At 41.2% G+C, this 25,221-nt stretch overlaps 1 protein-coding gene across 2 annotated transcripts in view; it reads left to right on the top strand.

The window, feature by feature from the left end:
* The window catches only part of WDFY4 (WDFY family member 4), a 138,532-nt gene that overhangs the window by 99,916 nt on the left and 13,395 nt on the right, over positions 1-25,221 (top strand). For both annotated transcript variants that reach the window (XM_086617035.1, XM_086617034.1), the window contains exons 47-54: positions 8,466-8,508; positions 9,318-9,437; positions 9,999-10,116; positions 10,788-10,897; positions 15,608-15,761; positions 17,211-17,302; positions 23,577-23,789; positions 24,883-25,030. In XM_086617035.1, coding sequence (XP_086473161.1) covers positions 8,466-8,508; positions 9,318-9,437; positions 9,999-10,116; positions 10,788-10,897; positions 15,608-15,761; positions 17,211-17,302; positions 23,577-23,789; positions 24,883-25,030 — 998 coding nt within the window. The remainder of the gene's footprint in view (positions 1-8,465; positions 8,509-9,317; positions 9,438-9,998; positions 10,117-10,787; positions 10,898-15,607; positions 15,762-17,210; positions 17,303-23,576; positions 23,790-24,882; positions 25,031-25,221) is intronic.

Here is a 25,221-nt window from a genome sequence, read left to right as displayed (position 1 = left end):
ATTGGCCAGGGCTGCTTGCAGTTCATGCATCTCCTGCAGGGCAGACTGCAACAGCAGGTCCGTGTCAGTGCTGCTTAATGACATGTTAAACCAGGCCCTGGTAAGTGTCTCCTGTGCTTTCAAGGGCAGACTCTGGATACTCTAACCTTTTCTTTCCATCCATGGTGTGGGATAGATGGACTCCCATTGTGAAGGCGCCCTGCCCTCAACAAATGTTCTGGTGTTCTGGTCAGACTTTTGACTCATACTGATGCTCAGCATGTGCTAATGCTTAGTTGAATTGAGACCTGTATGCGTCGTAGCCCACTGCAGTCTCAGGTTTTGTGAATGATCTCTCTAATTTAAGATCATCAAATACAGCTGCTAATGATGGCTAGTGACAAAGGAAATAGGGTGATTCCCTGGAAATGGATGACAACGTTTCTCTCAGAGCGCAGACAGGAGCATGGCTAATCTCAGGATGATCTGGGTGTTCTGGCATTTAATTGTGAAGAGTCAAATTACAGCTTTGATGAATGATTGTTTGGGACAAAATATAGATTTGTCTACAATACATTTCGCTATTAGAAAGGCTTCATTACAAACCCTTCAGGCTTTTTTGCTACTCATTAATCATGTGCAAATACATGAAGGGGAAGCTCAGGCTACAACTAGGGCATTTCAGCTTCTTTTCAATTACATGCCACAGCCAAAAATAATGCAAAAGCAAGGAGGATCTCTGCCAGTTACCACCCACCCTCCCAGGAGCTCTGTAATGAGACAGATGCTTCAGAAAATCCTGGAAGCAGCACAGTGGGGTCAGTCTTGCCCTGAGGGTATGTTCCAAAATAGAATCTTTGTTATTTTATATAAAAATATTTAAACACAGGTAAATCTTTGTGTCTGTCACTCCCCTGTTTCTGTCTGTCACCAGTAGTTACAGGGCCATATCACTGTTATATCTGAATACCTCTCACTCTTTGCTGTATTTATCCTTAAAATGCCCCACGGACAGTATCAATGCTATTCTTTCCGTAGTATAGACTGTTAAGTGAAGCAAAGTACTCTACAGTGGAAAATTAATCACTTTTTCCACCTTTGTTGACATTAGCTTAAATAATTTGCCCAGGAGTGGGTAGGAAGTTCTGGAGATCAAAGCAATAGTTTTTTAAATCACAAATCACTCATTTTAAGGACATGATGCAATATTCTTATTGGCAATTCCGTGAAGATAAAGTTCAGCTGCATGGGAAAGGCTGGAGCCCTGCTGCTGGTACAGGATAGCCTGAATCCCTTCACAGAGGGTAACTACTATGCTTCAGAAAAAGATCTGCAGGGCAGCTTCCTTACGCTTTGGCAGGATGGAAAGAGACTTTCTGCTTCCTGCAATTGATGTGAACCTAGTGACTTTTGGGTCCAACTTTTCTTTTGTTTAAATTTTGTGTTGAATGAGTGGACCAAAACATTCAGCGCATCTTGATCAGTTTTTCAGCCAAGGATGCCTTTCAAACAAATGAAAGGGACCTCAAGGAAAAATACATATTGTTTTCTAAATTCAAAATAATAATTTCTTCTAAAAATGCTTTTTAGAGCCTCTTTAAAACTCTCAGAAAGAAAATATTTTGTTCAGTTCCTAGGTGTTTTTTTTCTATTACTTTTCATTTAAAACACAAAGGAAAACATTGATCCAAAACAGTTTCCTTTCTTAAAAATACCAGCTAGCCAAAATATCCATCTGTTCTGCAGCTGCCTGCTAAGCATGCCTGGGAGCGCAAGAGGGAGCCTGGTGGAGAAGGCTGAGCCCTGGAGCCTTCTCAGGACTAACTGTACAGTTTAACCTTTTGGATCTGGGTGCTTCTCTGTCAATAACCCTTGCCAGCTTGTTACAAAGTTTGAACTTGGACCTTTCAGATTTTTCAGAAGTCCGAACAAACAGATCAGTGTCGTTTTCCTGAAGACAGATCTCACTGAGCATTTTCCAGTGCATCATACAGGCTTCAAAGAGATTTAATGAGCTGAAGGTAGGGTTAGGTCTCCTTTAGCTGGATTTTTTTAAAATCCTAACATGGACCTCTAAGATGCACTGATCAGGAAAACATGAATCCCTGGCAAGTACTCACACTTTCCAAGTGCTATTTCCTTTGGGTTAAAAGGGGGAGCCACATTTCAAACTTAGAAGAGGTGATTTTCAATCCCGGAGATAGGGATTAGCATTAGAGTTATGCAGAAACACCACAGCACACCCAACAGCTTAAAGGGGATGAAGAGCTCTCTTGTTTCTGCATGCTTGTAAACTAATTATCAGTATTTCACAGGGCTGTAGCTGGAGATAATGGAGCTTACTTAGCCATGTCTCATTTTCTTTAGCTCTGCGTAAGAGGCTCCAGTTCTGTAGCCACTGATATTAAAAATTCAGGAATCGCAGGAGCCCTCCTTGCTGTAAATGTTAATTATGCCTGTTTGCTTTCATGCTTGCAGTGCATCTCCTGGGGGAGCAGAGGAAAAGGTACGTGTTTTGCCCTACTGCCTAAGAAATGATGATGACAAAAGGGAACCTCTTTACTCATTTTCTCTAAACCCTCATCCCGCTGCCAGGTTCACCCTCGGAGTTGCTGGCAAGCCTTTGCCCAAGGATGAAGGTGCTGTATTTCTATGTGACAAGGTCTTGCTAAAGAGGACCTTGACTAGAAAACTCTTTCCCTTTTTATCCACGCTTGCTAAAGTCTTCAATCTGAATTGGCTTTTGAAAGCCCAGGGCTAACCTCAGAGCTTTAAGGAGTGTTTCACAGGCCCAGAGCTCTGAGGCTGACCAGATACAGAAATGAATAGAAGCTGTGTGTCAAGGGCATGATGGTGTCTGTGGCGCTGCGTTGCTGGGAGCTACAGGAAGGGAGCAGCCCGTGAGCGCCAGGACCAGGACTGGCAGTGACTCTGAGGCAAGGAAGGGCTGGAGGTTACTCCTTATCTGCACTTAAGCCCTTGCACAGGGTCATGACTCATTGTAGCTTAAGCCTGTCCGGAGAAGGAGACCTGATCCCAGAAGAATACAGATTTGGACCCTGATGATGCCGTCTTTTCTGCCTGAACCTTTCTTCCCCCTTTCTCAGCACAGGGCTGGGAAAGGCAAAGCAGGACTTGTGCCTGTGACACTGGATGCTTCAGGGCCTCCTCCTCTGCAGTTCTGCCTGTTCGTTTCCTCCCATAGGTTGGTGCTTCCTGCTTCGCTGCACCCAAAGCTGCACAGAACCCTTGATCCCACCTTGAACTAGTCCGTGAGAAAAGTTTCCTCTGTCTTTCCTCCTTGAAGTTCTGTGTATTGCAGAGCAGGCTTGCGAAGCCCAGCTGAGCTACGCACGCCCTGCACCTCTCTGGCAGCAGGAAGGCAGTGAGGTGACATGTTTTAATTTACCCATGGAATAGCTTTATGGAAATACTTTTAATATAAAGCTTAAAACCAGCATTTGTACAGTGAATGATTTTGCATGAAGCCAACCAGTTCCAGCTAGGGTAGGTTTTTATTTCCCTGCTTACAACCCTGTTAGCATTTCTTTGTTGTTGGATACGATCTGTGGAAGAGAGATTAATTCACTATCTTAAATGCAGACTCTTGCTAACAGGCAAGTTTAGACTAAATCCTGCCATAAGCAATAGATAGAAAGAGGTTTTGTTCCTTATTTTTCTTTACTTTTCCCGATCGCTTCAGAGCCACTGTACTATCACACAGTGCAAGGTCACGTATAAAACCAAGGCTCACCAAGAATAAACAAAAATACTGTTTCATCTTAACAATTCTGCCAGACTGCCCCCTTGCATAAGATCTTACCGGCGAACAGCTAGGAAGACTTAGAAGGCGAGGTATAGATGTCACAAGCAGCTTGCTTTTTTCAGTAGTGTGAGATGAGCCTTCATGGTCCGTTACTATGCAGTTGTCCTTTGTCTACTCTTCTTTGAGTAACGAATTAGTCTTTCAGTCTGTAAATAAATCTGTGAGCAGAGAGCACAGGACAATTTCTTTTTCACCGTCCTGCAAATTGTGAATCTTACTTCCTTGATGGAAAGTGGCAGCCCTTCAAGAAACTTATGTATGTGTGCGTGCAGGGTTGAGGGGAAGGGGGAGAAGGAGGAGTGGCAAAAGGACTTCCTCAGCTCCAGGGTCTCTGTATCCAACTCCGCTTCCTCAGCCTGTGAAACTTTTGTTCCTAAGCAACAACAATGCTAGGTCCTTGGAGATCATTAGCATAATGGTTCCAGCATGCAAGTTCAAGCTGGAGGGAAAAGAACTGAATGGCGTGCAGTGCCTGGAAATGTTAGATTTCAAATTATGCAGAAAGAAAAAGCATCTGGACCTGGTTAAGAGCTGTTTGTCAGCTTCTAACATTGCCTTAACCGTCCATTTTAGTCATTTGGCTATTTCATTATGCTTGGCTGTAACACAGTGCGAGATGCTTGTTTGTGTGTGTTAAAGCTCACAACGCTTGTGATACCATCCTTAGCACGTGCCAGATCGGATAGATATGGACAGAGCAGGGAAGGCTCATTCAGTGGTGCTGCAGACAGGATATGAGCCACAGTTTATATTCATCTATCTGTGACCATTCGAAAGTGCAGTTGTTACAACTATTTCCCTTTACAGCATGCGAATTTACTGGAATTTGTCTCTGTGACTGGGGCTACCAAGATCAAGCTTTTAGTAACAGTTTGCAATAATTTCAAAATAGTATTTGGAAAAAAAAACTATGGAAGAGAAATAGCTGTGTGGTTTGTGCTAGGTATTGTTCACAGGAGATGCAACATTGAGGTCCTTCTCTTGCCAATAACAGGTCTGGGGTATTATTGGCATAAAGAAGCTGATAATGTTGATATGCTTGCCTGATTCCAGGGTTAGAGATTACATTCTGCTCACCTCAACAAATTCAATTTACTTTACGTTTTTCTTCTACGGCCTGAAGCGTGTCTGAGTGCAGCATTTTCACAGTGGAAATGTTATCCCTTTGTCTGGTTTAAGCCTCTGAATGCACATGGAGCAAACAGTGTTCCGTAAGTACAGAAGATACCTTTCTCCCTCCCTAGCCGCTTCAAGACATCCTACTTCAAGGATCCCTACTTTAATGTTATACTTATCTATAAGTTTTGCATTGTATGTCTATTCTTACTCTATGCTTAAAGAATAGGCAGAAGGTGGACTGGTACAATCAAACCAGGAGGACCCTGTACCTTTATTCTAAAATAATCTAACCTAACACTTTTCTGAGTTTGAGATAGATTCTTGTTTCACAGGAAAAGCTGACATTCCTTTTGACGTCTTCATTCCTCTTTTAACAGTAGGACTTGGACCTACATTGTGGCTTACCAGGAAGGAGATTTTCCCTCACAATATTTTTGGTACTTGCAAAGATTCTTAAGAAAATTGGTTTAGGAGAGTCTTGGCACTCTTTTGCAGACTTGAGAAGTCTGGCAGATGGAAGACAAAAAGAAAATGAAAGCAGCTTTGGGAAGTCTAAAACCCCGATTAAGTTTATTGGAATTTTAGTATTAATTTCAGTGGGGGCAAAATCTTATCCTTTGAGATTCTCATCTGCAATGGATCTCCAAATACATTGAGGTCCACCTGTCTCTAGCAAATGGAGAGCACTGGCTATCACAAGAGTGAGATCACAGTCTGATGTTAATGGAAGAGGGATTAATAAATCACTTATGTATAGTGTAGCCAAAGGTGGACCATCATTAGTATGCATCATGCTTGCATTCTGCCACGGCTAGTGCAGTACAAATACCTTATAGATTTAGATATAGATAGATATGTAGGTACTTGTCTTGACTTCATGCAGCTTCACCCCCCTCTTGAAGTTCAGTTATTTACATTTATAAAGCACTTCTCCAGTTTCTTTTTCAAACCAGCCGTTGATTATTTATTTATTTAAAATGCACTTACTGGGTTGGATAACTGCAGTTGATCTACTTTGAGCTTTTGCTGTGCTGGCTAGAGAAGCGTCGGCTGGAGGAATGCTGATTCATTACCAAGGACAAAGGAGGAATAGGCTTGAGCTGCTTGTGCTCTGAGTCTTGGGAGTGTGCAGAATTCCAGATTTTGGGAGACTTGGAAGGAGCATTCTGACTGGTTCCCTGAGACCCAGAAGGATACTCGTATAGGGGAATGACTACGTTTATCCTTGTGTATTTTTGTGACATGGTGAACTCACCAACCTCTTGAGTTACATAGCAGCTTCCAAAGTCAGCAGAGAGGATTGTTTCACCCTTGCAGAGTGCTTACTAGCTGTTTAGGGCTTGTACAAGCAGAGAGAGAGTTCTGCTATAGGGTAATGGCACCCACAAATGTTATGTATGTTGCATAACATACACACAGCCTGGCCCAGTGTAGTCCTGTGTATAGTATTTTATAATGCTCCCACTTTACCGTGTTGAAGGACTGATGGATTGAGCAGATTTGTACATTACATAACCCGCTGCTTTGACTCAACCATAAACGAAAATAAACTTGGGCAGTTTTAGTGAGTCTGCCTGCCTGCTCCTGTGGAAAGGGAAAAACCTAACCTGATCCCTCCATGACAAACACCCTAATCCAGCCACACTTCAGATAATGCCAGGAATCCTGATCTATTCCATCCCTTTAAGATGCTCTCTCCGAGTTCCAAATGTCTATTGGAGACCTTACAAAGGCCAATGGTGCAAAGCTCTGTGAAATCTACATACAATGCGAGAGGGCTGAATTGTAAAGAGTAAATGCTCATGATATCTTTTACAAGTATTGCCTATCATTGTTAGGTTTCACAGGCTTAGCAGGAGAACTAAACAAAGCTTAGGAGTTGTAGACCATGAGCTTGAATTGGTCCTGGGTTTCATGTTTGTTTGTTTGTGGATAGATTATTACGTAGGCTATGCAAAATCCTTCCCTCAGATACACACTGTTCTCTGAAGAAAGCGCCTAAGCAAGGAATAAAATACTACATTGAGTAAAGCATAGCATATGTCCTTTATTTACACTATTAACTGGTCCAGGAGTGAATAGGCAGAAAAATAATAATTCATAATCGTGAGAGGTAGTTTACAAGAATTTACTACTGCAAATTCAAAAAAACTGTAATGATCATAGACCACTCCGGTGTTTTATTTAGATATTTGAGGCTGCTTTAAGCCTAGCTTTGTGCATTTCTAGTGTGATCCAATATAGAGAACAAGAGTGGAAAATAGCAGCTAGTTATTCCTGTAGCAGTTTTATAACCTATAGCTGAACTGATTTCCTTACACTTCAGGAAGTTAGTAATCTTGTCTCTGAGCTGGCCCTTTCGAATTAGTTTAAAGTTGTACACTCAAAGAGAAAAGAATCTCCTACCACCAGTTATATCCTATCGCGTCAGTAACCCTGTTTACTTTGGCAGATCAGAAGTTTCTTTAACCCAGAAGCTGTCGCTTGTCTCAGTTTGGTCTCTAGGAATTGACAAGAGCAAGTCCATGGCCTTCAGACAGCGACGTGCACCTTCTAGCTCAGTGTAGTCGAAATGCTACTCTTGTTTGCTCAGAACCTTTGACCCTTTCACATTTTCAGGTGAATTCCTCTGTTTATAATCTGCCTTCAGCTGGCTTGTTTTTCAAGTTTCAGTAAAAGTTGCATTTTTAAATCAAAAAAGTGGAAAAAACATATTTATTACTTTTAAAAAAATGTATTAAAATGAGAGCCTCTTTTTTAAGGACTACATTGGTTTCAAAGTGCTTATGCAAAAAGAATATCTGTGATATGGAGACTGAGACACCTCTGTTTTCAAGACAGTGTTTTCAGAACGCTTCAGAAAAGCATGAGCCTTTGAGAATAAGGCTTCAGAATAGAAACTGACAGCCTTAGTGGTACCTGTCACTAGCACTCCAGCTCTACAGCGGAATGAGATCGGGAGCACAGACTGATTAGCAGTGTGGCTTAGCTTGGAACAGCTGAGGAGGTTGCTGTCTCCAGCTGTGCATCTGCCTCTGCAGCCTGTGAGTCAGCTTCTGAATTCTTGCAGTTTACCATGTGGCATCACCGCTGCAGTTTGCAGCAGTATCTTAAGGAAAGCAAAATCCATCCTTAGCACCACCACCCTACTTCCTTCTTTTTTCTTTGTTAAATATCATACTTTAAGTGGCATTTCATGCAGAAGCAGACTGGCAAGTAGCTTAGGGAGAGCCAGCATGTCATAGTGACTGAAAGTGATAAATTCATCAGCCATCTGAAGCTAGGCCATCCCTGTTCAGCAGGCAGAGCCTTCTTTCCTAATGAAAGCAGTAATGAAATTTGTATTGTGCAGCACTAACCTAACCAATGACACTCTGATTCTGGAATTATTTGGTCAATGATAAAACCTCAACATTCTTCTAGCCTTGGTATTCCCTCATTTCTGTGAGATGAGAGCGAGGGGCACAGGGAGCACAGATGTATTTACTGTCTCTTATTGTTCTGAAGCAGGCTATTTCAATCTAATGTTTGTTCCATACAGGAAACACTCAGGAGGGGAGAAGACAATGCTCCAGAAGTGGCAGGTAAGCTAAATCTTGGCTGCACATGGTTAAGTGAAGAATTTCAGCACCTTTCTGTGTGTCCGTACACAGATGTATGTGTGTACGTATGTACTTTGAGGCTGAAGCTGTTCTCTCACTTCTAGAGATGGGGTTATTGGCAAGAGGAGCAAAACATTTACATCTGGTTGTTGCAGAGGTTTTGCTCCTCCTGCTGGGAATTACACAGTGCTACTGTCTGGCAGATTAAGTGTAATGTTATGCATGTTTTTAAACTGAGAACAAAGAGAGCAACCTAGTTGAATGACTGTTCGCAGATCATCTGAACATCTAAATCAGTGCACCTCTCGTTTTCGCAGATGTTTTGCTGAGCTGAGAGGTGCATTTGCTTTCCTGTACCCCTGATCTTGGTGACCCAAGACACAATGAAGAAATCTATACCTTCTTGTTTATATGTAGCATGTTGTGCAGCCTTTTCTGTACAGGGAATTTTCCTTGGTTTTCCACTGTACTGTGACTGCATGCATTTGGCTCACCTTTAAATTGGGAAAAGTGTTTTGTTATGCAAATACAGCGTAAAAGAACTGGGTGATTATAGACAAATGCAAATGGCCTGTCTGAAGAAGAGTCAGAATGAAGACTCAGATTCTGTTGAATGGATTGTTGTATAAGAGATATTGTGCTGATCTGAATGGCAATGGGTGATCGATTACACTATTTGTAATTCTTGTCCTGGTGGACATGGGAACCACAGGGGTCTGAGGGTGCCTTTGAGGCATGATTTTCAGGGGTGGAATTAGGAGATTTAAATGTTTTTTTCCTTCCCTTGGCAGAAAAGGGAGATCAGCAACTTCGATTACCTCATGTACCTGAACACATTGGCTGGCCGCAGCTACAATGATTACATGCAGTATCCTGTGTTTCCATGGGTCCTTGCTGACTACCACTCTGAGGTCAGTGCTTGCTGCAGCGTTCTGTACTTTCTATGATAGCAACCATACAGAGGTTTTTTGAATGATGACATTGAAGCTGGGGGATCTAGACTGAAGTTTCAAAATTTGAGATAGTTAATTTGAACTGTACTGATTCTGTATACGTTGGCTTTATCTTCAAATCAGCATGCTGAGATTCACATTCTGCCTCAGAAAGGTGGATGAACATCTGTTAAATACATGTCTAGTTAAGGGTAGGCTGTGTTGGCTCAGCAGTTAGACAGGGATGAACCCTGACAAGGAGGTTTGGACAGAAAAGCTTTGAGAGCAATTGGCAACCTGCCAGGTCCTTTTTTGCGAAGCTCCTTGTACATGTCATCCTTTCAGTGGCACATGCTGCCACACTCTTTCCAAGTCTCAGTTCAGTTCAGGAGATGGGTGTTTTAGTACTGAGTCTGTGGCCTTCTTGTATGGGTGAAACCTCCAACACAGCCTTGCCGTTATCCAGTGTCACTGAGCTAGTCATGATGTCTAAGACTCAAGGATCTAAAAATCCACATCTTTTCCGATTTTGCTTTTCAGACTCTAAATCTTACTAATCCTCATACATTTCGGGACCTGTCAAAGCCCATGGGAGCACAGACTGTGGAGAGGAAACGCAAGTTCATCCAGCGCTACAATGAGGTGGAGAAGAGTGAGGGTGAGTGTTTTAGGAGACTAACAGCAGAGGTTTGAATCCTCTCAGGCCTTTGGGGATGCTGGTGAATCCTTGGAAAATGTCACCCCAAAAACTTTCCAGAGCTGTGGCTGAGGCAAGCACCATGCTAAGGGGATTCTCTTGCTTCTGAATACAAACTGGTTGAAGATTCAGAGAAATTACTCCTGCAAGCACTGCCTTACTTGTCTTTTACTGCTAAGTTCTGTCCTCTTCTCTTGGGCAGGAAGAGGTGCTACAGCAAAAAGCAATGTTCTTTAGAAAAGACTGCTCTGTCAGCTAAGCTGCATGTAAAAGACTGCTGCATACAGTTTATCTAACAACTACTTTAAGAAAAGGAAACATGATGTTGAGGCTGTTGATCTCTAGTACCAAAACAGCTCTTGATTTCCAATGGGGAAGGGACTGGTCTGGAAAGTTAAAGGCCTTATACTTTAGAAAATGAAATGTAGAAGGAAAAAAAAAGCCAACATACAGAGATGTTAGTAACTGTGCACATTCAATGCAAATATGCAAGGTGTGCTTTTGCTCACAGATCCTTGAACACATCTGCTTTAAAGATGTGCTCCCTATTTAGTTGTGCTGTTATAACTGGATGCTATAAGCTTGTAACAATGATATTTTGCACTGAAATCTGATTTGTGTCCAATTTCCAGGAGACCTGTCAGCCCAGTGCCATTACTGCACTCACTATTCATCAGCAATTATAGTGGCATCTTACCTGGTCCGAATGGAGCCGTTTACCCAGACCTTCTGTTCTCTGCAGGTAAGAGGGCAAGACAGCTTCCCTCCTACACCTCATTATGAATCATATAGCACATTATAGTGGCTGTGTAATGAAGGGGGATTAATTCTTTTTTTCCTGTATGTATTCTGTGCTTATTGAAGGCTCTATGCTGTATCTGTTGAATTCAGTGAAAACATCTTAGTGGGAACATGACTGATGCTTGATGACCTTGTTTTTTTCTGAGGGAGAAGTATTAGTTAGTTTTGGTCCTGTGATGCATTTTGTGAGAAATGACATGTAAACATCTAGACAATGTTTTACTACCTGTCTGAACATAAGCTTCTGACTTTGGGGCAGATGAGGCTTTCATGGTAGGTATTTTAAGTCCAAGTGCCCATACAGTAATGTGTCTACGGGCAAGCACTTGCGGCTGGCTGTGGTGACATAAAGAGCATTCATGGTCCAGATGAGGACGTGCAGGTTCTGGTGGCTGGGGAATGATAGGGATCATGGGATCAGCACTCTGAAGGAAAAGTGGGGTGAGACTACATCCAGTGCTCCAGTGCTTTTTATTTTAGCTTGTTCTGAACTTGGCAATGGTTTATGGTGCCAAAAGCACTCACTATGGAACTGAATTTCATGGAAACGGAACTTTGTGCTTACCTTTCCCAGCTGGTCAGTGTACAGGGGCACCAAATTTCCTGACTGCCCTCTTCAGTGGGCAGTCAGTGGTGCACAAGCGCAGACAGAGCCTGTAGCAGACAGTTGCTACCTGTATTTCTGTAATACGTGTTGTGTTATAGCACAGTCTACTAGGAGGACAGGTCATGAAAAGTGTATTTTTTTAAGAAGTGTCTGGCTGAAATCTGCCTATCTTTATTGAGCAATGTGAGGAAGACAGCTAGGCCAGAATATTCCACACTCAGAGACTGCTGTATGTATGGTGAGGGCTGGCCATGCCTCCTGCAGCTTTCCAATTGCTTTGCTGTTGTGCTGGTCTTTTTTCTCTTTTAAAATGAACTAATACAAATAAAGTGCTGTGCTAATTAAGTAATAAGCCCTATGATATCGACTGTTACCAGCAGTAGCTGATGGGTTAGTGAACCACCTGAGGCAATGGTTACCATCACACTCTGTGAGCCATATGTTAGCTGCAGTCATGAATGACTGTGAAGCAGTTATTTCTTGTTGTAAACAACAAAGGCTGTTGTTTTTCACTGGCACACTTTTCATGCATAACAAGTTCCCAGTCTGAGTAGCTGCTTTGCAGCTGTGTTTACGTGTGATTAGCAGGTAACCAGCATTTTTGTGGGGATAGTTATCTTCAGAGGCTGCTGAGATCTGAAGCACTCAAAATTTTGTCTGGATGTTGATCCTTTGGAACTGTTGAACTACTTCCATTCTCGTTCCTTTGCTCTTATGTTGCTGCATGTTCAATTGAGCCCATTGCTGACATTTCCCCCAGGTGACTAGTCCTATAGTGACTTAGGAATTGCAAACTGTGAGATGCAGTCAGCAAACAGCAGACCTGAGAACTGTATGATCAACTCAAGAGCAGGATGGAAAAGGCGTACTCTCAAACTTAAGACCTCGGAAGGGTGTTGAGTTGAGAGCTGTGAAAGCTTCTCAGCATCTTAAAAAGTGGAAAAGCTATGCTTATAACTGCAAACTGCCAGTATGAATGCATATGACAGGGAAATGCAAAAACTGTTTGCTCTCCTTGTGAAAAATTGATGTTGGTGTAATATCCTCTTTCTTAAGTCAAATAATTGATTTGCACCTGACCACAGAAGGTGGCAATGAGGAAGCATTGAGAAGTAAGGGAACTGTACAGGAGTTTACAAAACCTTGTTATTTCGCATTTTATTTAAGTGTATTGAGGTCTGACTCTGGAGAAAAGTGTGTATCTGCTTTGCATATTGTACTGAAATGGATGAAAAACTGGCTCATCAGACAGGTGTTGGATGGTACCTTCCACTTTACCTTAGTCAAGTACCTCCTAGAATTCCTTTCAGGAATTGGTCTCAGCACCACAAAAAAGCAGCAAAAGTTACTGTGTTTAGTGTCTTCGACAGAAAGGCATTCTAGGACCCTGTGTCCTCAATAATTAGTGAGATTTGGTTTTGATTCAACTCAGCTTTTATTCCCTTTTATTCTTATCCCACTGTTGCATTTCAGCTAGTAGGCTGATCTTCTTCCCTGGCAATTACCTCTCAATGGTACTTATAGACAACAGGGTTCTTTCTCTTCATTGTGTCACTGACTCTTAAGCAGTCATTTAAGCGCTGTCTGCAGGTAATTACTTCTTAGCATCTCTGCGGTGTGGTAAGTGTTTGCACCTTCGTTAACATCTCTTAGAAACGCTTTGAGGTCTTTAGGTTTAAAGCACCACCAAGGATCAGTGATACTTAGTTTTATAAACATGGGAAGTTCTAAGTTGTCTCTAGAGTTCACTTTGACTACTTGCTTTGTATATACCCTGCTGAACTGTAGTTTTAAAAAGCATATTTTTCCAGTATTCCTGATGACAGCTTAAGGCCTCTACTGAAAGGAAACAGAGTTACTGTGTCTAGCCATAGAAAAGCCAGAAGTTTATGTCAACTTGCAATCTAAAGGCATAAAGCAATTCTTGATTCTCTTTTTCCCTTTCAGTGCAGTTTTTGCATTCATAGAGAGAGAAAACTCATTAATTCTGATATAAATATATGCAAATAAATTTATTAATATAGGAAATGGGAAAATCAGTTATTGCTTCCTTTATAAATAATACAGGCTTAAGTTTTAAAGATATTACTTTTCCCTAAAATGAATTAGACAGCCAGGGAAAAAATCACATTTTTTCGTGGTGGTAATATCTTTAACCAGATTTGTCGCGCTAACAGCATTTCCTATGTATATATTATTTTTATTTAATACAGGTAATCTTTTTATTACAAATCATATTGTTTCTCAGGAGATTACCATCAGCTCTCATAAAAGCTGCAAAAAAAGATGAAAAAGCATCAATCATCACCAGACACAGCGCACTGTGTGCAGATTAAATATACAAAGCCCTTTAATATGCTTCAATGAGATACTTGTTAGCTGTTGATTTATTTATAGTCCTTTTTCTACTCTGTTTTAATTTCAATTTGAATTTGACTCCAAGGGTCCCTGCCTAATAATGATCAAGAACAAGATGACCTTGTGCGTCAGATTAACTCCAGCTAGGTTTACTCATGTGATTAGCCACTTTTTCACTCAGTCCCTTGAGTGGATGTGGGAAGGCTTCACAATTTTCAGTGGTATAAGGAAGCAAAGCAAAACTATGCTGTCATTTAGAGATGAGGCTGGACCAAAAGCCTGGTCAGAATTCACCTCAGGGGAAACAGGGACGGGATCTTTCCATCTGGAATATGTGTTGGCTTTTGATGGGAGTCTGTCTCAAAAGACAAGCAAGGAGATGTGGCTTCAGAACTTAGGGTTTATAGGCTCCTGTGTTTTGCTGATGCTTATCCATGAGGGTTGTTTCTCCCTAACAAAAGATAATAGCAAAAGTTATTTCTTGACTTGCAGTTCCCAGACTTAGCAGAGTTTGTAGATCCAAAGGAGCTGCATTGTAAGCGTGCAGGTACTTGGGGTCAAAAGGGAAGTGGTTTTTACTGTCAGAAACTGATGTGGGAACTGCTGCTCAGGGTTCATCTGGTCTGTGGGAATGGGATCCCATCCTTACAGCAAAAGGATGCTTAGATGTTATTTTACTATTTAATAGATTGCAAATTAAAGCTTCAGCTGACTGTTATTGTGCAGAAGGACAGCATCCTCCTCATCTGGCACATGCAGCTGTCTACAGGCAGAGAGAAAACAAACCAAAAGCTGTCAAGTTTTCCCAAGAGGTCAGCCATAGACAGAACCTGACTGTGTCTCATATTCATTAACAGATTGACTCTTGCACCACCTGTGGGTTTTAGTGTCTTCATTCTGCAATCCCGCTGGCTTATTCTTTTTGCCTAGTGAAGCAGCTTTGAAGATTGAATGGTTGAGGATGAGCAATCATTCATACATTTTCACTGTACTGCACAACTATTTAAAGATAGTTATTCTATCTCTGACACTCTCTCTTGAGCCTTGGCAGTGGGATGTAGTGTTAATAATCCAAATTAATTAACTCCCATGAGAAATGCCTATATTAGCCAAGGACCATGCTGCAGTTGGGCAACTATACTGCTGCCAGCACCTGAACTAGGTATTGGGAAACAATTTGGTTCTATCACTTTATACAGTTAAAAAGTCAGCTCTCTTCTGAAACAGCTTGTTCTTTTGGACAAATTCATTCAGGTGATCTCCAAAAACTGATTTATATTTGGTTATTTCCATTATTGTAGAAATTTTATGTTAAAATAAATCATTTCATGCTCAATGTAGGGATCCCTATGTAAAGGTGAACTTGGATTTTCACAAATCCAGTAGGAAATATGATTCCAATATAAGGCATATGCCCATGATAATTTCTGCTTGCCCCCATGTTATTGCAAGCTATGCTAAGACTCCAAGTTTTATGGTATTCTCAACGTACGTATCTACAAATTAGGACTAAGATGATACAAGATCACAATATATAGAGCTGGGACAGGTCTTGAGATATCACCTGATCAAACATGTGATAAGGTGATTATTGCAGAATTGGCTAATATTCTGCATCTGCTTTTTATTTAACAGAATATTCACACTCCAGTCTTTTTGTCTGTCTCCATTTATCTGTCTTCACAGGGCGGGAGTTTTGATGTTGCAGACAGGATGTTTCACAGTGTCAAGAGCACATGGGAATCGGCATCAAGGGACAATATGAGTGATGTCAGGGAACTCATTCCTGAATTCTTTTACTTGCCAGAGTTCCTAACCAATGCAAATCGCTTTGAACTTGGTAAGTTCTAGAAGGGACTTCAGTGCCCTCTCTTTCACTCCGCAGCATCCTGCCAAGGAAAGAGATCCCAATCACATGTTGAGAGTTGGTCCCTGGACTATGCAGACTGATGAGGCTCTCAAGCTATGGGAGATACACTTTTATTAAAATAATGCTACAAGAATACAAGCTTCTGGTATCTGAATGATATCAGAACCAAGTTTCCAGCTCAAAAGGGATTATAGTTCCTATTAATTACTATGCAAAGACACATTTTGTCAGACAAAGGCGGATTAAAGTGATGGTGATTAAAGTTGCCAAATGTCCTCACTATTGTCTTGAAAGGTTCTGCACAAGTCACATGAACTTGGTATATAATCCCTGGCCTCAAGGAGCATCACAATCGATTCTGAATGTACACTATCTCTAGACCTTTCTGCATCAATGATGGAGGGCCAGAGAGAATCCAGAAAAAATAGCATTCAGAAATAGTCATGACAGTCCTGATTCACTTTACTTTACAGGAAATTCACATCATTTGCAATGCAAAGTTGCTTTTTGTAGTGAACACAGGTTGGTTAACAATTAAGGCAGAGGAGAAATATCTTAAGAATCATCCTAAACTGGTGATGTAAAAAGCAAATTAACCCATGGTATTGAGGTCTAGCTATAATTGTATTTAAGATTTCAGTGAAATGAGACATGCTAAGAAAAGAGCAGAATGGGAAAAAGATGTTAGAAGATTCGTAAAGGATAAGAAAGAGTTGGGGTAGCTTCATCTTGAGAGGAGGCCAAGAAACATAGCCTGTCTGAAATCAAGATCCAGAGACTGACCTGAGTGGAATCAAGTGGAGGGACCTAAAAAAGACACCAGAATCTTACTAATAGGGAGCAAATATACAGAAAGATTTTACAGTAGGCAAAGTCAAGAACTTGAATCTGTTCCCTGCTACACTGTAAGGAAACTTGCGGTCCCAGATCTGAGCCTCAACTTGGATATGCGTTCATCCAGTTGTGCAACACTGTGCTCTGATTTAAGAACATGTATTCACCTTCTGAAAGGAGTCAGATTGCAAAGGACTTGAGAAAAAAAATCGCTCTCAGTAGGTGCTTTAGTAGGAATATGTCAGTTAGGCCCACAGGATTATGTATAGAAAGAAACTTGTGCCAATAGGTTTGTCTTGTCTGAGGTTGCATATTGTGCTAAAACGGTTTGTGCTGAGGATGTGCATATTTTTAGTGTACTAGCAACAGTTACTAGAACATCTTCTCAATGCTTTATTACTGGATCAGAAATCTCAGGAGAAATTGATTCTGCAGTGTTTTATGGCTCTATATTTTATGTAGAATCTGAAACTGCATGTGTGAGAATTACCTCAATTTCCTTTGACTTCAGTGTTTTAGAAAAGGTGTTCTTATTTGCAATGTGTGTGATTCTTGTTTTTAATTCTCCTTTTGTAATATCTGTAGGCTGCATGCAGGATGGAACAGTGCTGGGAGATGTGCAGCTTCCTCCTTGGGCAGATGGGGACCCCCATAAATTCATTCTTCTGCACAGACAGGTCAGTGAATATCAAGATTTGTGACAAAATACCGAACTGGGTCCCACTGAAAATGAAGCTCTAAAGGCCAGAGTCACATACCAAAATGTCAGATCCAAACGAATCCTGCCTTTGTGGAGCTCGTGTGGGTTCTGAACTTTATATGTCTTCTTGTCTGCCTAACAATTCACCTGGAATCAAGACCAACTTTCCAGACCAAGTGAGGTTAGTATCTAGGTCTGTGGCATGGACTTATCTTAGCATGCACATGGCACTTATATGCATACAGCTCCATGTTTTTGCGACCCAGCTTTGTGTGTATTTAAACTATCTCCCTCCATCTCTGAGTCATGCCAGGAGTACAATTTTTTTATTATTTTTGGAGAGAAAAACCTAATGTGATTTCCTGCCTTTAATAGATTCAGCCTTGGCAATTTGAAAGCAAATAGCTTTAAGGTCCTGAGACTTACTGCAATTAGTGGCATCTATTAATGGTTAGGAAGTCTTAACTTCTGTATGATGTCACCTGCTACATAGTAGTGAGTGCAAAGGCAATTCTATATGAAGGTTGTTGCATTCAGCACAGACTTTGCAGCAGAGTATCTTGGAGCAGGTCGCTTTGTTAAAGCTAAAAAGGGAATGGACTGTACTATGGTGCTCCTGCATTATTTCATCAGATTTCCTCTGGCAATAGGAGTCAATCTGTATTTGTGAATGTGTGCAGCTTGTTACTGTGTACAAGTGTGATGGATATATGTGTTAGCATTGGTGGGACTAAACAAATAGCCTATGATTTTCAAGGCATTGCATCATCCTGGTTTGTCATGTGTACTTTCATTTTCTGCCTCAGTGAGTTCTTCTCACCTCTCCTATGCTGTGCAGGTCCTGCCCTTGAGAGTTCAGCTTTCACTCTCTGTAATCTCTTTGTAGGTGATTGAATCCAAACCTTTGACTACAACCATCTTCTCTATTTTGATAGGTCGCTGGTTCCTAAATCCTGTCTCTGACCTTCTCACTGACTGTCATAACTTTTTGTTCCTGTTTTGAAGAAAACCGGAGTCATACTTTTGTCTTGTAAATATTCTTTTCTCCTCTGTTCACTTAACCATTGACAGCAACCACAATGCCCCTATGAAGTTTCCATTACTTTCATGTTCCTTGATTTGCACTTTTCTGCTACATTCAGAGTCTGTACTTTTTGTGACTGTCCATACTAATAAATAATTTACATGCTTTCCTTGGGCATTCTTGTGAACCTTCATCTCATTCTTTCTGGTGTCCCAATACCTTGTTTCAAGTCAGTACAGAGACAACTGGAAGGGGACAACCTTCATTGTGTGGCACTATGTACAGATCTCCTTCTCCATGCCCTTCTATTTGGAATTTCTTTATGGCTTCACGCCTCATACCTACAGTGTCTGTCCTTTCACTCGTGAGATCCTAAATATCTGTTTGATTTATGTTCTGTCCTCTTCTTACATCTCCGTTTCCATGCAGCCACCTGCCTGCTGTCAGTAATCTAGCCTTAGTCCCATGTTTGACAATGCCATTTTTATCCAAGTTAGGAAAAAAAAGTCCTTTATGAGCTGGTCTATGGGCTGTGGACCTATGCTGAAGAAAATTTTCTTCTATTAAATCAGTTTTAAGAGAAGAAGGTCCTGGTAGTGTGCATCATCTGCATGTCTTGCAAAGAATTAATTGTTGTTAAAACATTATATTCCAAATACAAGTCAGTGCCTTGTAACACCTGCATCCCATGCTGTCTCTGTAGGTTCCTGATGCTTCAAATGCTTTGGTTTGTGAATAACTGAGTATGAAAGTGAGCCTATTCAACTCTGAATTCATTCACATGTGCTCAGGTTACTCCTGTGAGTGAACATGGATATGCTCTGAGCCTGTGCTTGTCTACTTTTTTCTGCAGTAGTCCTGCCTTTTTTTCTTTTTTAGGACTGTTGAGCATATAGTAAGATATTTCTTTTTTTGGTTTAATTTATTAAGAGGCTCCCTTTAGTCTCTATTGTGAATTCATAACCTGAACACTTCACTTTAAATCTGTGTCAAAACAATAATGCTAAAAAAAAAAACCCACTTAAATTAAATATCTATCTTGCTACTTCACCTGTTTTGAAATTGATAACTTCTGTATGTACTTATTAAAAATGTTATTTTCATTCATTTTGAAAATGTGATTGAAAGTAGTCACCTACCACTTTTTGTCCCAGAATCCTTCCTCAATACATAAAAACTTCTGAATTAATGAAATTCCAAGTTATGTGCTGTGGAGAATAGCTGCTTACTGTTATTACCAGGTCTCAAGTGTCTCCATGCCTGGTAGCTTGACTCAGTGGTGTGCTGCCACACAGTTTAGTAACCTAAGCCAGTACATTGAATTTATAGCATCTTCAGTAACTAATCAGTCACTTTACAAGAGCTACATAATTCTTCTTGTCCTTTGTTTTGTCTTGTATTTCTGTAGCAGTTACGTGTGTAACTCAGATCACAGCCCAGTATCACTGGACTGACAAGCTCACAGTGAGTAAACCTGTCTGGGAAAAAAAAATGTACAGAAGAGGTTTTCACCAGAAACTAGTCAGGTTGAAATGGCAATATGCCAGTAGTAACAAGAAAATGTCTCAATAAATCATTTCAACTTTCTGTCTTTGTTATCAAGATGTTTCAAAATGATCTTTTCATTGCAATGTTTATATTAGATTACAGGCTGAACTGAAAATATTTTATGATGTAGCTGTTATAACTAATATTATATGGTGTATAGCTTCCTTATTAGTAAAATGAAAGGATGTAAATTTTCCAAAATTTAAACGGAGAGAATTTTAGTACATGAAAAAATTTGAGAGCTGAGATTTTTGTTCTGATTTGGAAAGAAAACACTATTCAGTGTCAGAATTTCCCCTAGAACCTGGCTTCCATTTTTCAGACAGTCTTTGTCCCATGCCTGTTTGCAACCTATTAGCTTGAGGGCATGAGGAGAAAATGTTTTTGCCAAAGAATTGAGATGCAGAGAGATTAAGAGCCACGTTCAGATTGCTTAAGATCCTGTACATACACAATAACAGGTATTAATGAGTCAGGCATCTCTGATGATACCTAGAGAGTGATTTAGAGGCTCAGAGCTCTAATCGCACTGAAAAGTAGTGGAAGGGAAGAGAGACATGAGTTTTTGTCAGTGCCCATGACCACATGATGATACCGCTACTATAAGGAATGATATCCTTGTGTAAGTGTGGTGTGCACTGCAGGCTTGCTGCTTGAAGTACAGGCCTTTCTAAAATCAATAGTTTAGCCTAGGGAGTACCCAATCCTTTCTCTTGCAGGGAAGCAACTCAGTGCTACCCACTGCAAATAGGTTTTGGCCACTGAGGTCAAACATGCAACAGTTCCTTGGTGTTCCCCAGTGACTCCAGTGAAGACATGTAGGTTTTGTGGCTCTCTGTTTCCTTTATCTGCTCTGTCTTTTGCTCTCTCTGTGACCTTTCAAGGTGCTTAATCTCTGTTCTCCATTTCCCCAAACATAGGAAAGACAACACTGTCCTTCCCTAACAGGTGCTGCAGACAGAAATCCATGGATACCTGAAAGCTGCAGCAAATTTACACTGATGTTTTTTTAAAGAAAAGCATGGGGAGAAATGCTGTCTTTTATATTGTGGCTTGTTTTGAGTGTAAAGGACTCAGCTGTGCTCCTTACAGCTTGTGTAACGGTGGGCACTCCAAAGGCACTTAGGTACAGTGGGGACCATCTGCTTTCACCTTGTACTTCGGAGTAAGGGTGCCATTTGGAAATGAATCGATCGTCCCTGCATAGCATGGTTCTGCTGTCATTGTAGAATGATCTCAGATTGTGTGCACTAGATTTGTTTTGGATGAAACGAAACCAAAAGCTGCACTCCAGTTGTGCACTCCAGATGCTGGTGGCATTCAGCCTGTGGGAGCAGACTAGTTCTAGTTTGAAGTAAAGCCCCCACAGTGCACGTAATGTGGATACTGAGCCTTCTCTACCATCTGTTCTGTTCTACATATCTGCTTTCACCGAGCTACACTATTTGATAACACTGGCACAGCTGATAAAGCCACACAACTACAAATTAACTCAAATCTCAAATAGGAGCAGTTTAGCAAATGAAAGATCAAGTTTATAAACTCATATTCTTAGTGATTTGCCAGACCTGATCAGACCTCACATGCAGTCATTCCAATATTCTCACTCCAACCATAGCTAGGAGTAGATGTTACACAGAAGGGTGCAAGAAATCTGTGGAAAGCAAGTTGATTAGCCTGCCTGGGAAAGTTCATCTAACCCTGAAGTGAAGAGTTAGAGATCTTGAATTCTGAAACATGAGTGTTTCTGTCTCCTCTGAAATCATCCACAAGACTAGATGTACTTGTAACTGGTATCATGGTCATTTTCAGGAGGCTTCACAGTGAGTTTGGTGCTTTAAATAGATCCAGGTCAACACTGTTCTGAGGTTTGGCTATTGCTTTAAAGAATATGAGAGCAAAGAATTGTTTTTGACATAAAACTGAGTGGCATCCTGTTTCATGTTTAATAAGCTAGGAATTTAGTCTCCTAAAGAAATTTATTTAATTCCTCCTTAGGCCTCAAGTTCTCCCTCCCTGGCTGGGCTTGTCATAGTGCTCAGTGAAATACTAAAATGCTGCACAGTTGCAGCTCTGTTGGTTCCTTTGTTTTGCTCTGGCGGTGATGCCAGGCAAAATTTACAGTTTGTAATTCATGGACTAACTGCTTTTATTAATGAGGATGAGTTCTGAGTCTGTTCGTAAGTGTTTTCCTGTTGTTTGCAGGGGACAGATTGTGTGCCGTGCTTGTTCTCTGAGCTGCCCTGTGATCATTATAGCTGTGGGCAGGGTCATTTAAACCAGCTGCACTGGGCTAACTGTCTGCTCTGTGAAATGAGCCATTGTTCTGGATCCCATTAGCTTGTTTATTTCTGCTGTGCTTTGGGTGGGATGGTCTGCTTGGGAGACCTTTAACTGAGCATCAGGGAGTATTGCACAGTCAAATGATTTGGAGATAGGAAAGTATTTTTAATAATGCTTAACACTGCTGCTTGAATCATTGGGCAAGGCTGTTTGGGAATGCAAAAAAATTTGGTGAGGCAGGTGATGGCAGGGGCAGTAGCATTTTCTGACACCTCATGGAAGGCTGGCTAACCTGGAGGTGGACAAAGGTTCAACTCAAACTTGTTTCCATTGCTTATGAACTCACTGTCTGTGTCTTCCAAGAACAAGTTTTCCGCTATGACTACATTGAGCTTTCTAGGAAGCCCACATTGGGGTGGATGTATTGTTTTGCAGGATCTCTCCCAGTCTTCTCCAGTAGTAATTGTTTCTTCTGGTTCCATTAATCTAAATACTTGTCACTATGGGTGGCAAATCTAATCAAAATTAACCATTTCTTATTTTGAGGAAAAAACTTGACCCCTACTTTTTTCCAGGATGAGGAAATCTGGTGCTACGACTCTCTGCTTAAGCCCTGTGAGAGTAGTAGAGTGTTTCTTGATCAAACACAAGCAGTCTTGAAGCTTCTGTTATACAGCTGCCCTGCTACACCCCAACTCTGCTGTTGCAAAACCCTTTCCCTGTCTTGGCTTACAGCACTCCTTGCCGTTTCAGTATAAGCTCTGCATTCTCTTTACTGATTCATGGCATGCAGCCTCTCCTCCTGTATCCTTCAGACCCAACTTAAAGCCCTCTGCTAGTCATCTCCTTTTCCAATCTATGTTTATATGTATCTTTTCAAATAAAGTCTCTGCTACTCAATATGATTCTTAACTAAGGCATATTTCTGCAAATAAACTAGTACCTTAATTCACCTATGATTTATCTATAGAGCAAAGTGGCGGTACCAAAGGCTAGCAAATGTTTTGCTCATTTAAACTGTCTTGTGTCAGTAACAGTATTGGTGAAGACATGATAGCACAGGCTTAAATGTATGCTGGAAGCTGGGGATGTGCCAAGATCTGTGGAATGCTTGCACTTTGCTTAGTGGAACCTACCTGTCTTGTCTCTGAGGACATTGCCCCTGGTGTCTGCTAAGTCAAGCGTGCTGCACTCTGTCCTTCCTTTTCCTGTGGGGATCCACCTTTCATCTCTTTGGTCACATTTTGTGAGGATATGCTGAGAATGATGGTACAGGAAGAACTGAAAGTGTGAAGATTCACTTGCATAGAATTTGTCTCCAGCAGGGATTGGAGAGTGGTAATGCATTTGTAATGGATATACTCTACTGAATTGATAAATTTTCTTTTGGTTTCAGGCATTGGAAAGTGACTATGTCAGTGCACACCTCCATCGCTGGATAGACCTGATTTTTGGCCACAGGCAACATGGCTCAGCTGCAGTGGAGGCAGTTAACACCTATCATCCTTACTTCTACGGAGACAAGATGGACCTCAACAACATTAAAGATCCTCTGATTAAAAGCACTATCCTGGGTTTTATCAGCAACTTCGGACAGATACCAAAGCAGGTACCACTTCATCATGACAGTAGAGAGTATAATTTATTTTGATATCATAGTATTTCAACTGGAAAGCAAGAATAGAAACTTAAATCAGAGACATTTTCTGATTTAAATCTGCAGAAAGATGGGCTATAGACTTCTCCATGTTGTGTAATACATCAGTATGCACCCACATACATGTGCATGATTCCACTTTCTTATCATGCTATTCCTGTTGTGTGCCGTACAGCTGTGGCATCAAATCAGAGCTCTGCTGCTTCAGTACAGTCACATGAGTAACCACTAGTCTCGGAATGGGTACAGTCAAATAAAAGCAGCTCAACGCCTCACCTACACTTTTCTCTTCTCCTGAATCTCTGGGATTAGCTCCCCATCTCTGTGAGGAAGGGATGTAGTCTGACGAAAGTGTAATAAGAGTAAGATTTTATTTTAATGAAGAGGTTCATATATGACACTCCTGGAGTCTGTGATTAAGGATTTAAACAGGTGTCTCTCCTGCGTGGGCCAGCAGGTTGAGGGAGGTGATTCTGCCCCTCTGCTCTGCTCTCATGAGACCCTACCTGGAGTATTGTGTTCTGCTCTGAGGCCCCCAACATAAGAATGATATGGACCTCTTGGAATGGGTCCAAAAGAGGGCCATGAAGATGATGAGAGGGTTGGAGCACCTCTCCTATGAAGACAGGCTGAAAGAGTTGGAGCTGTTCAGCCTGGACAAGAGAAGGCTCCAAGGAGACCTTATAGCAGCCTTCCAGTAATTAAAGGGAGCCTATATGGGACTTTTTACAAGGGCATGTAGTGATAGGACAAGGGGTAATTAATTTAAACTAAAAGAGGGTAGATTTAGATTAGATCTAAGGAAGAAATTCTTCACTCTTAGGGTGGTGAGGAACTGGAACACGTCGCCCAGAGAAGTCGTGGATGCCTCATCCCTGGATGTGTTCAAGGCCAGGTTGGACGAGGCTTTGAGCAAGCTGATCTAGTGGAAGGGAGGGAGAGTGAAACTAGATGATCTTTAACGTCCTTTCCAACCCAAACCGTTCTGTGATTCTATGATATGGCAAATAGAGATTCATTTTTCAATGCCATTCCTTTTTTCTAGCTCTTCACGAAACCACATCCATCCAGGAATGCCCAAGGGAAAAGTTCATCAAAAAGAGAGACTGTGCTGTCCCTTCACTCAAGTGGAATTCTTCCTCCTTTTATGAGCAGCCTGCAAAATTTGAAGCTCTCACCAGTTACAATAAAAGGTGCTTTAGGGGCTGTGCTCCATTTTCTGAGTTAATAAGTGCAGAATTCTTGGATAGGGTGAATATGAATTTTCAAAGCACAAAAATAGTCACACAGCTTTGCATGAGTTGGTACAATGTAGATCACTTCTGCCAATTGTTGATGGTGTATGTGTGTATTGTGAGTAGGCATTGAGAAGACTCAAATATTC

The sequence above is a fragment of the Tauraco erythrolophus genome, chromosome 9, assembly GCF_009769465.1.
Source record: "Tauraco erythrolophus isolate bTauEry1 chromosome 9, bTauEry1.pri, whole genome shotgun sequence".
NCBI lineage: Eukaryota > Metazoa > Chordata > Aves > Musophagiformes > Musophagidae > Tauraco > Tauraco erythrolophus.
The sequence above is the reverse complement of the archived record's forward strand: the minus strand, read 5'-3'. Positions and strand labels throughout refer to the sequence as shown.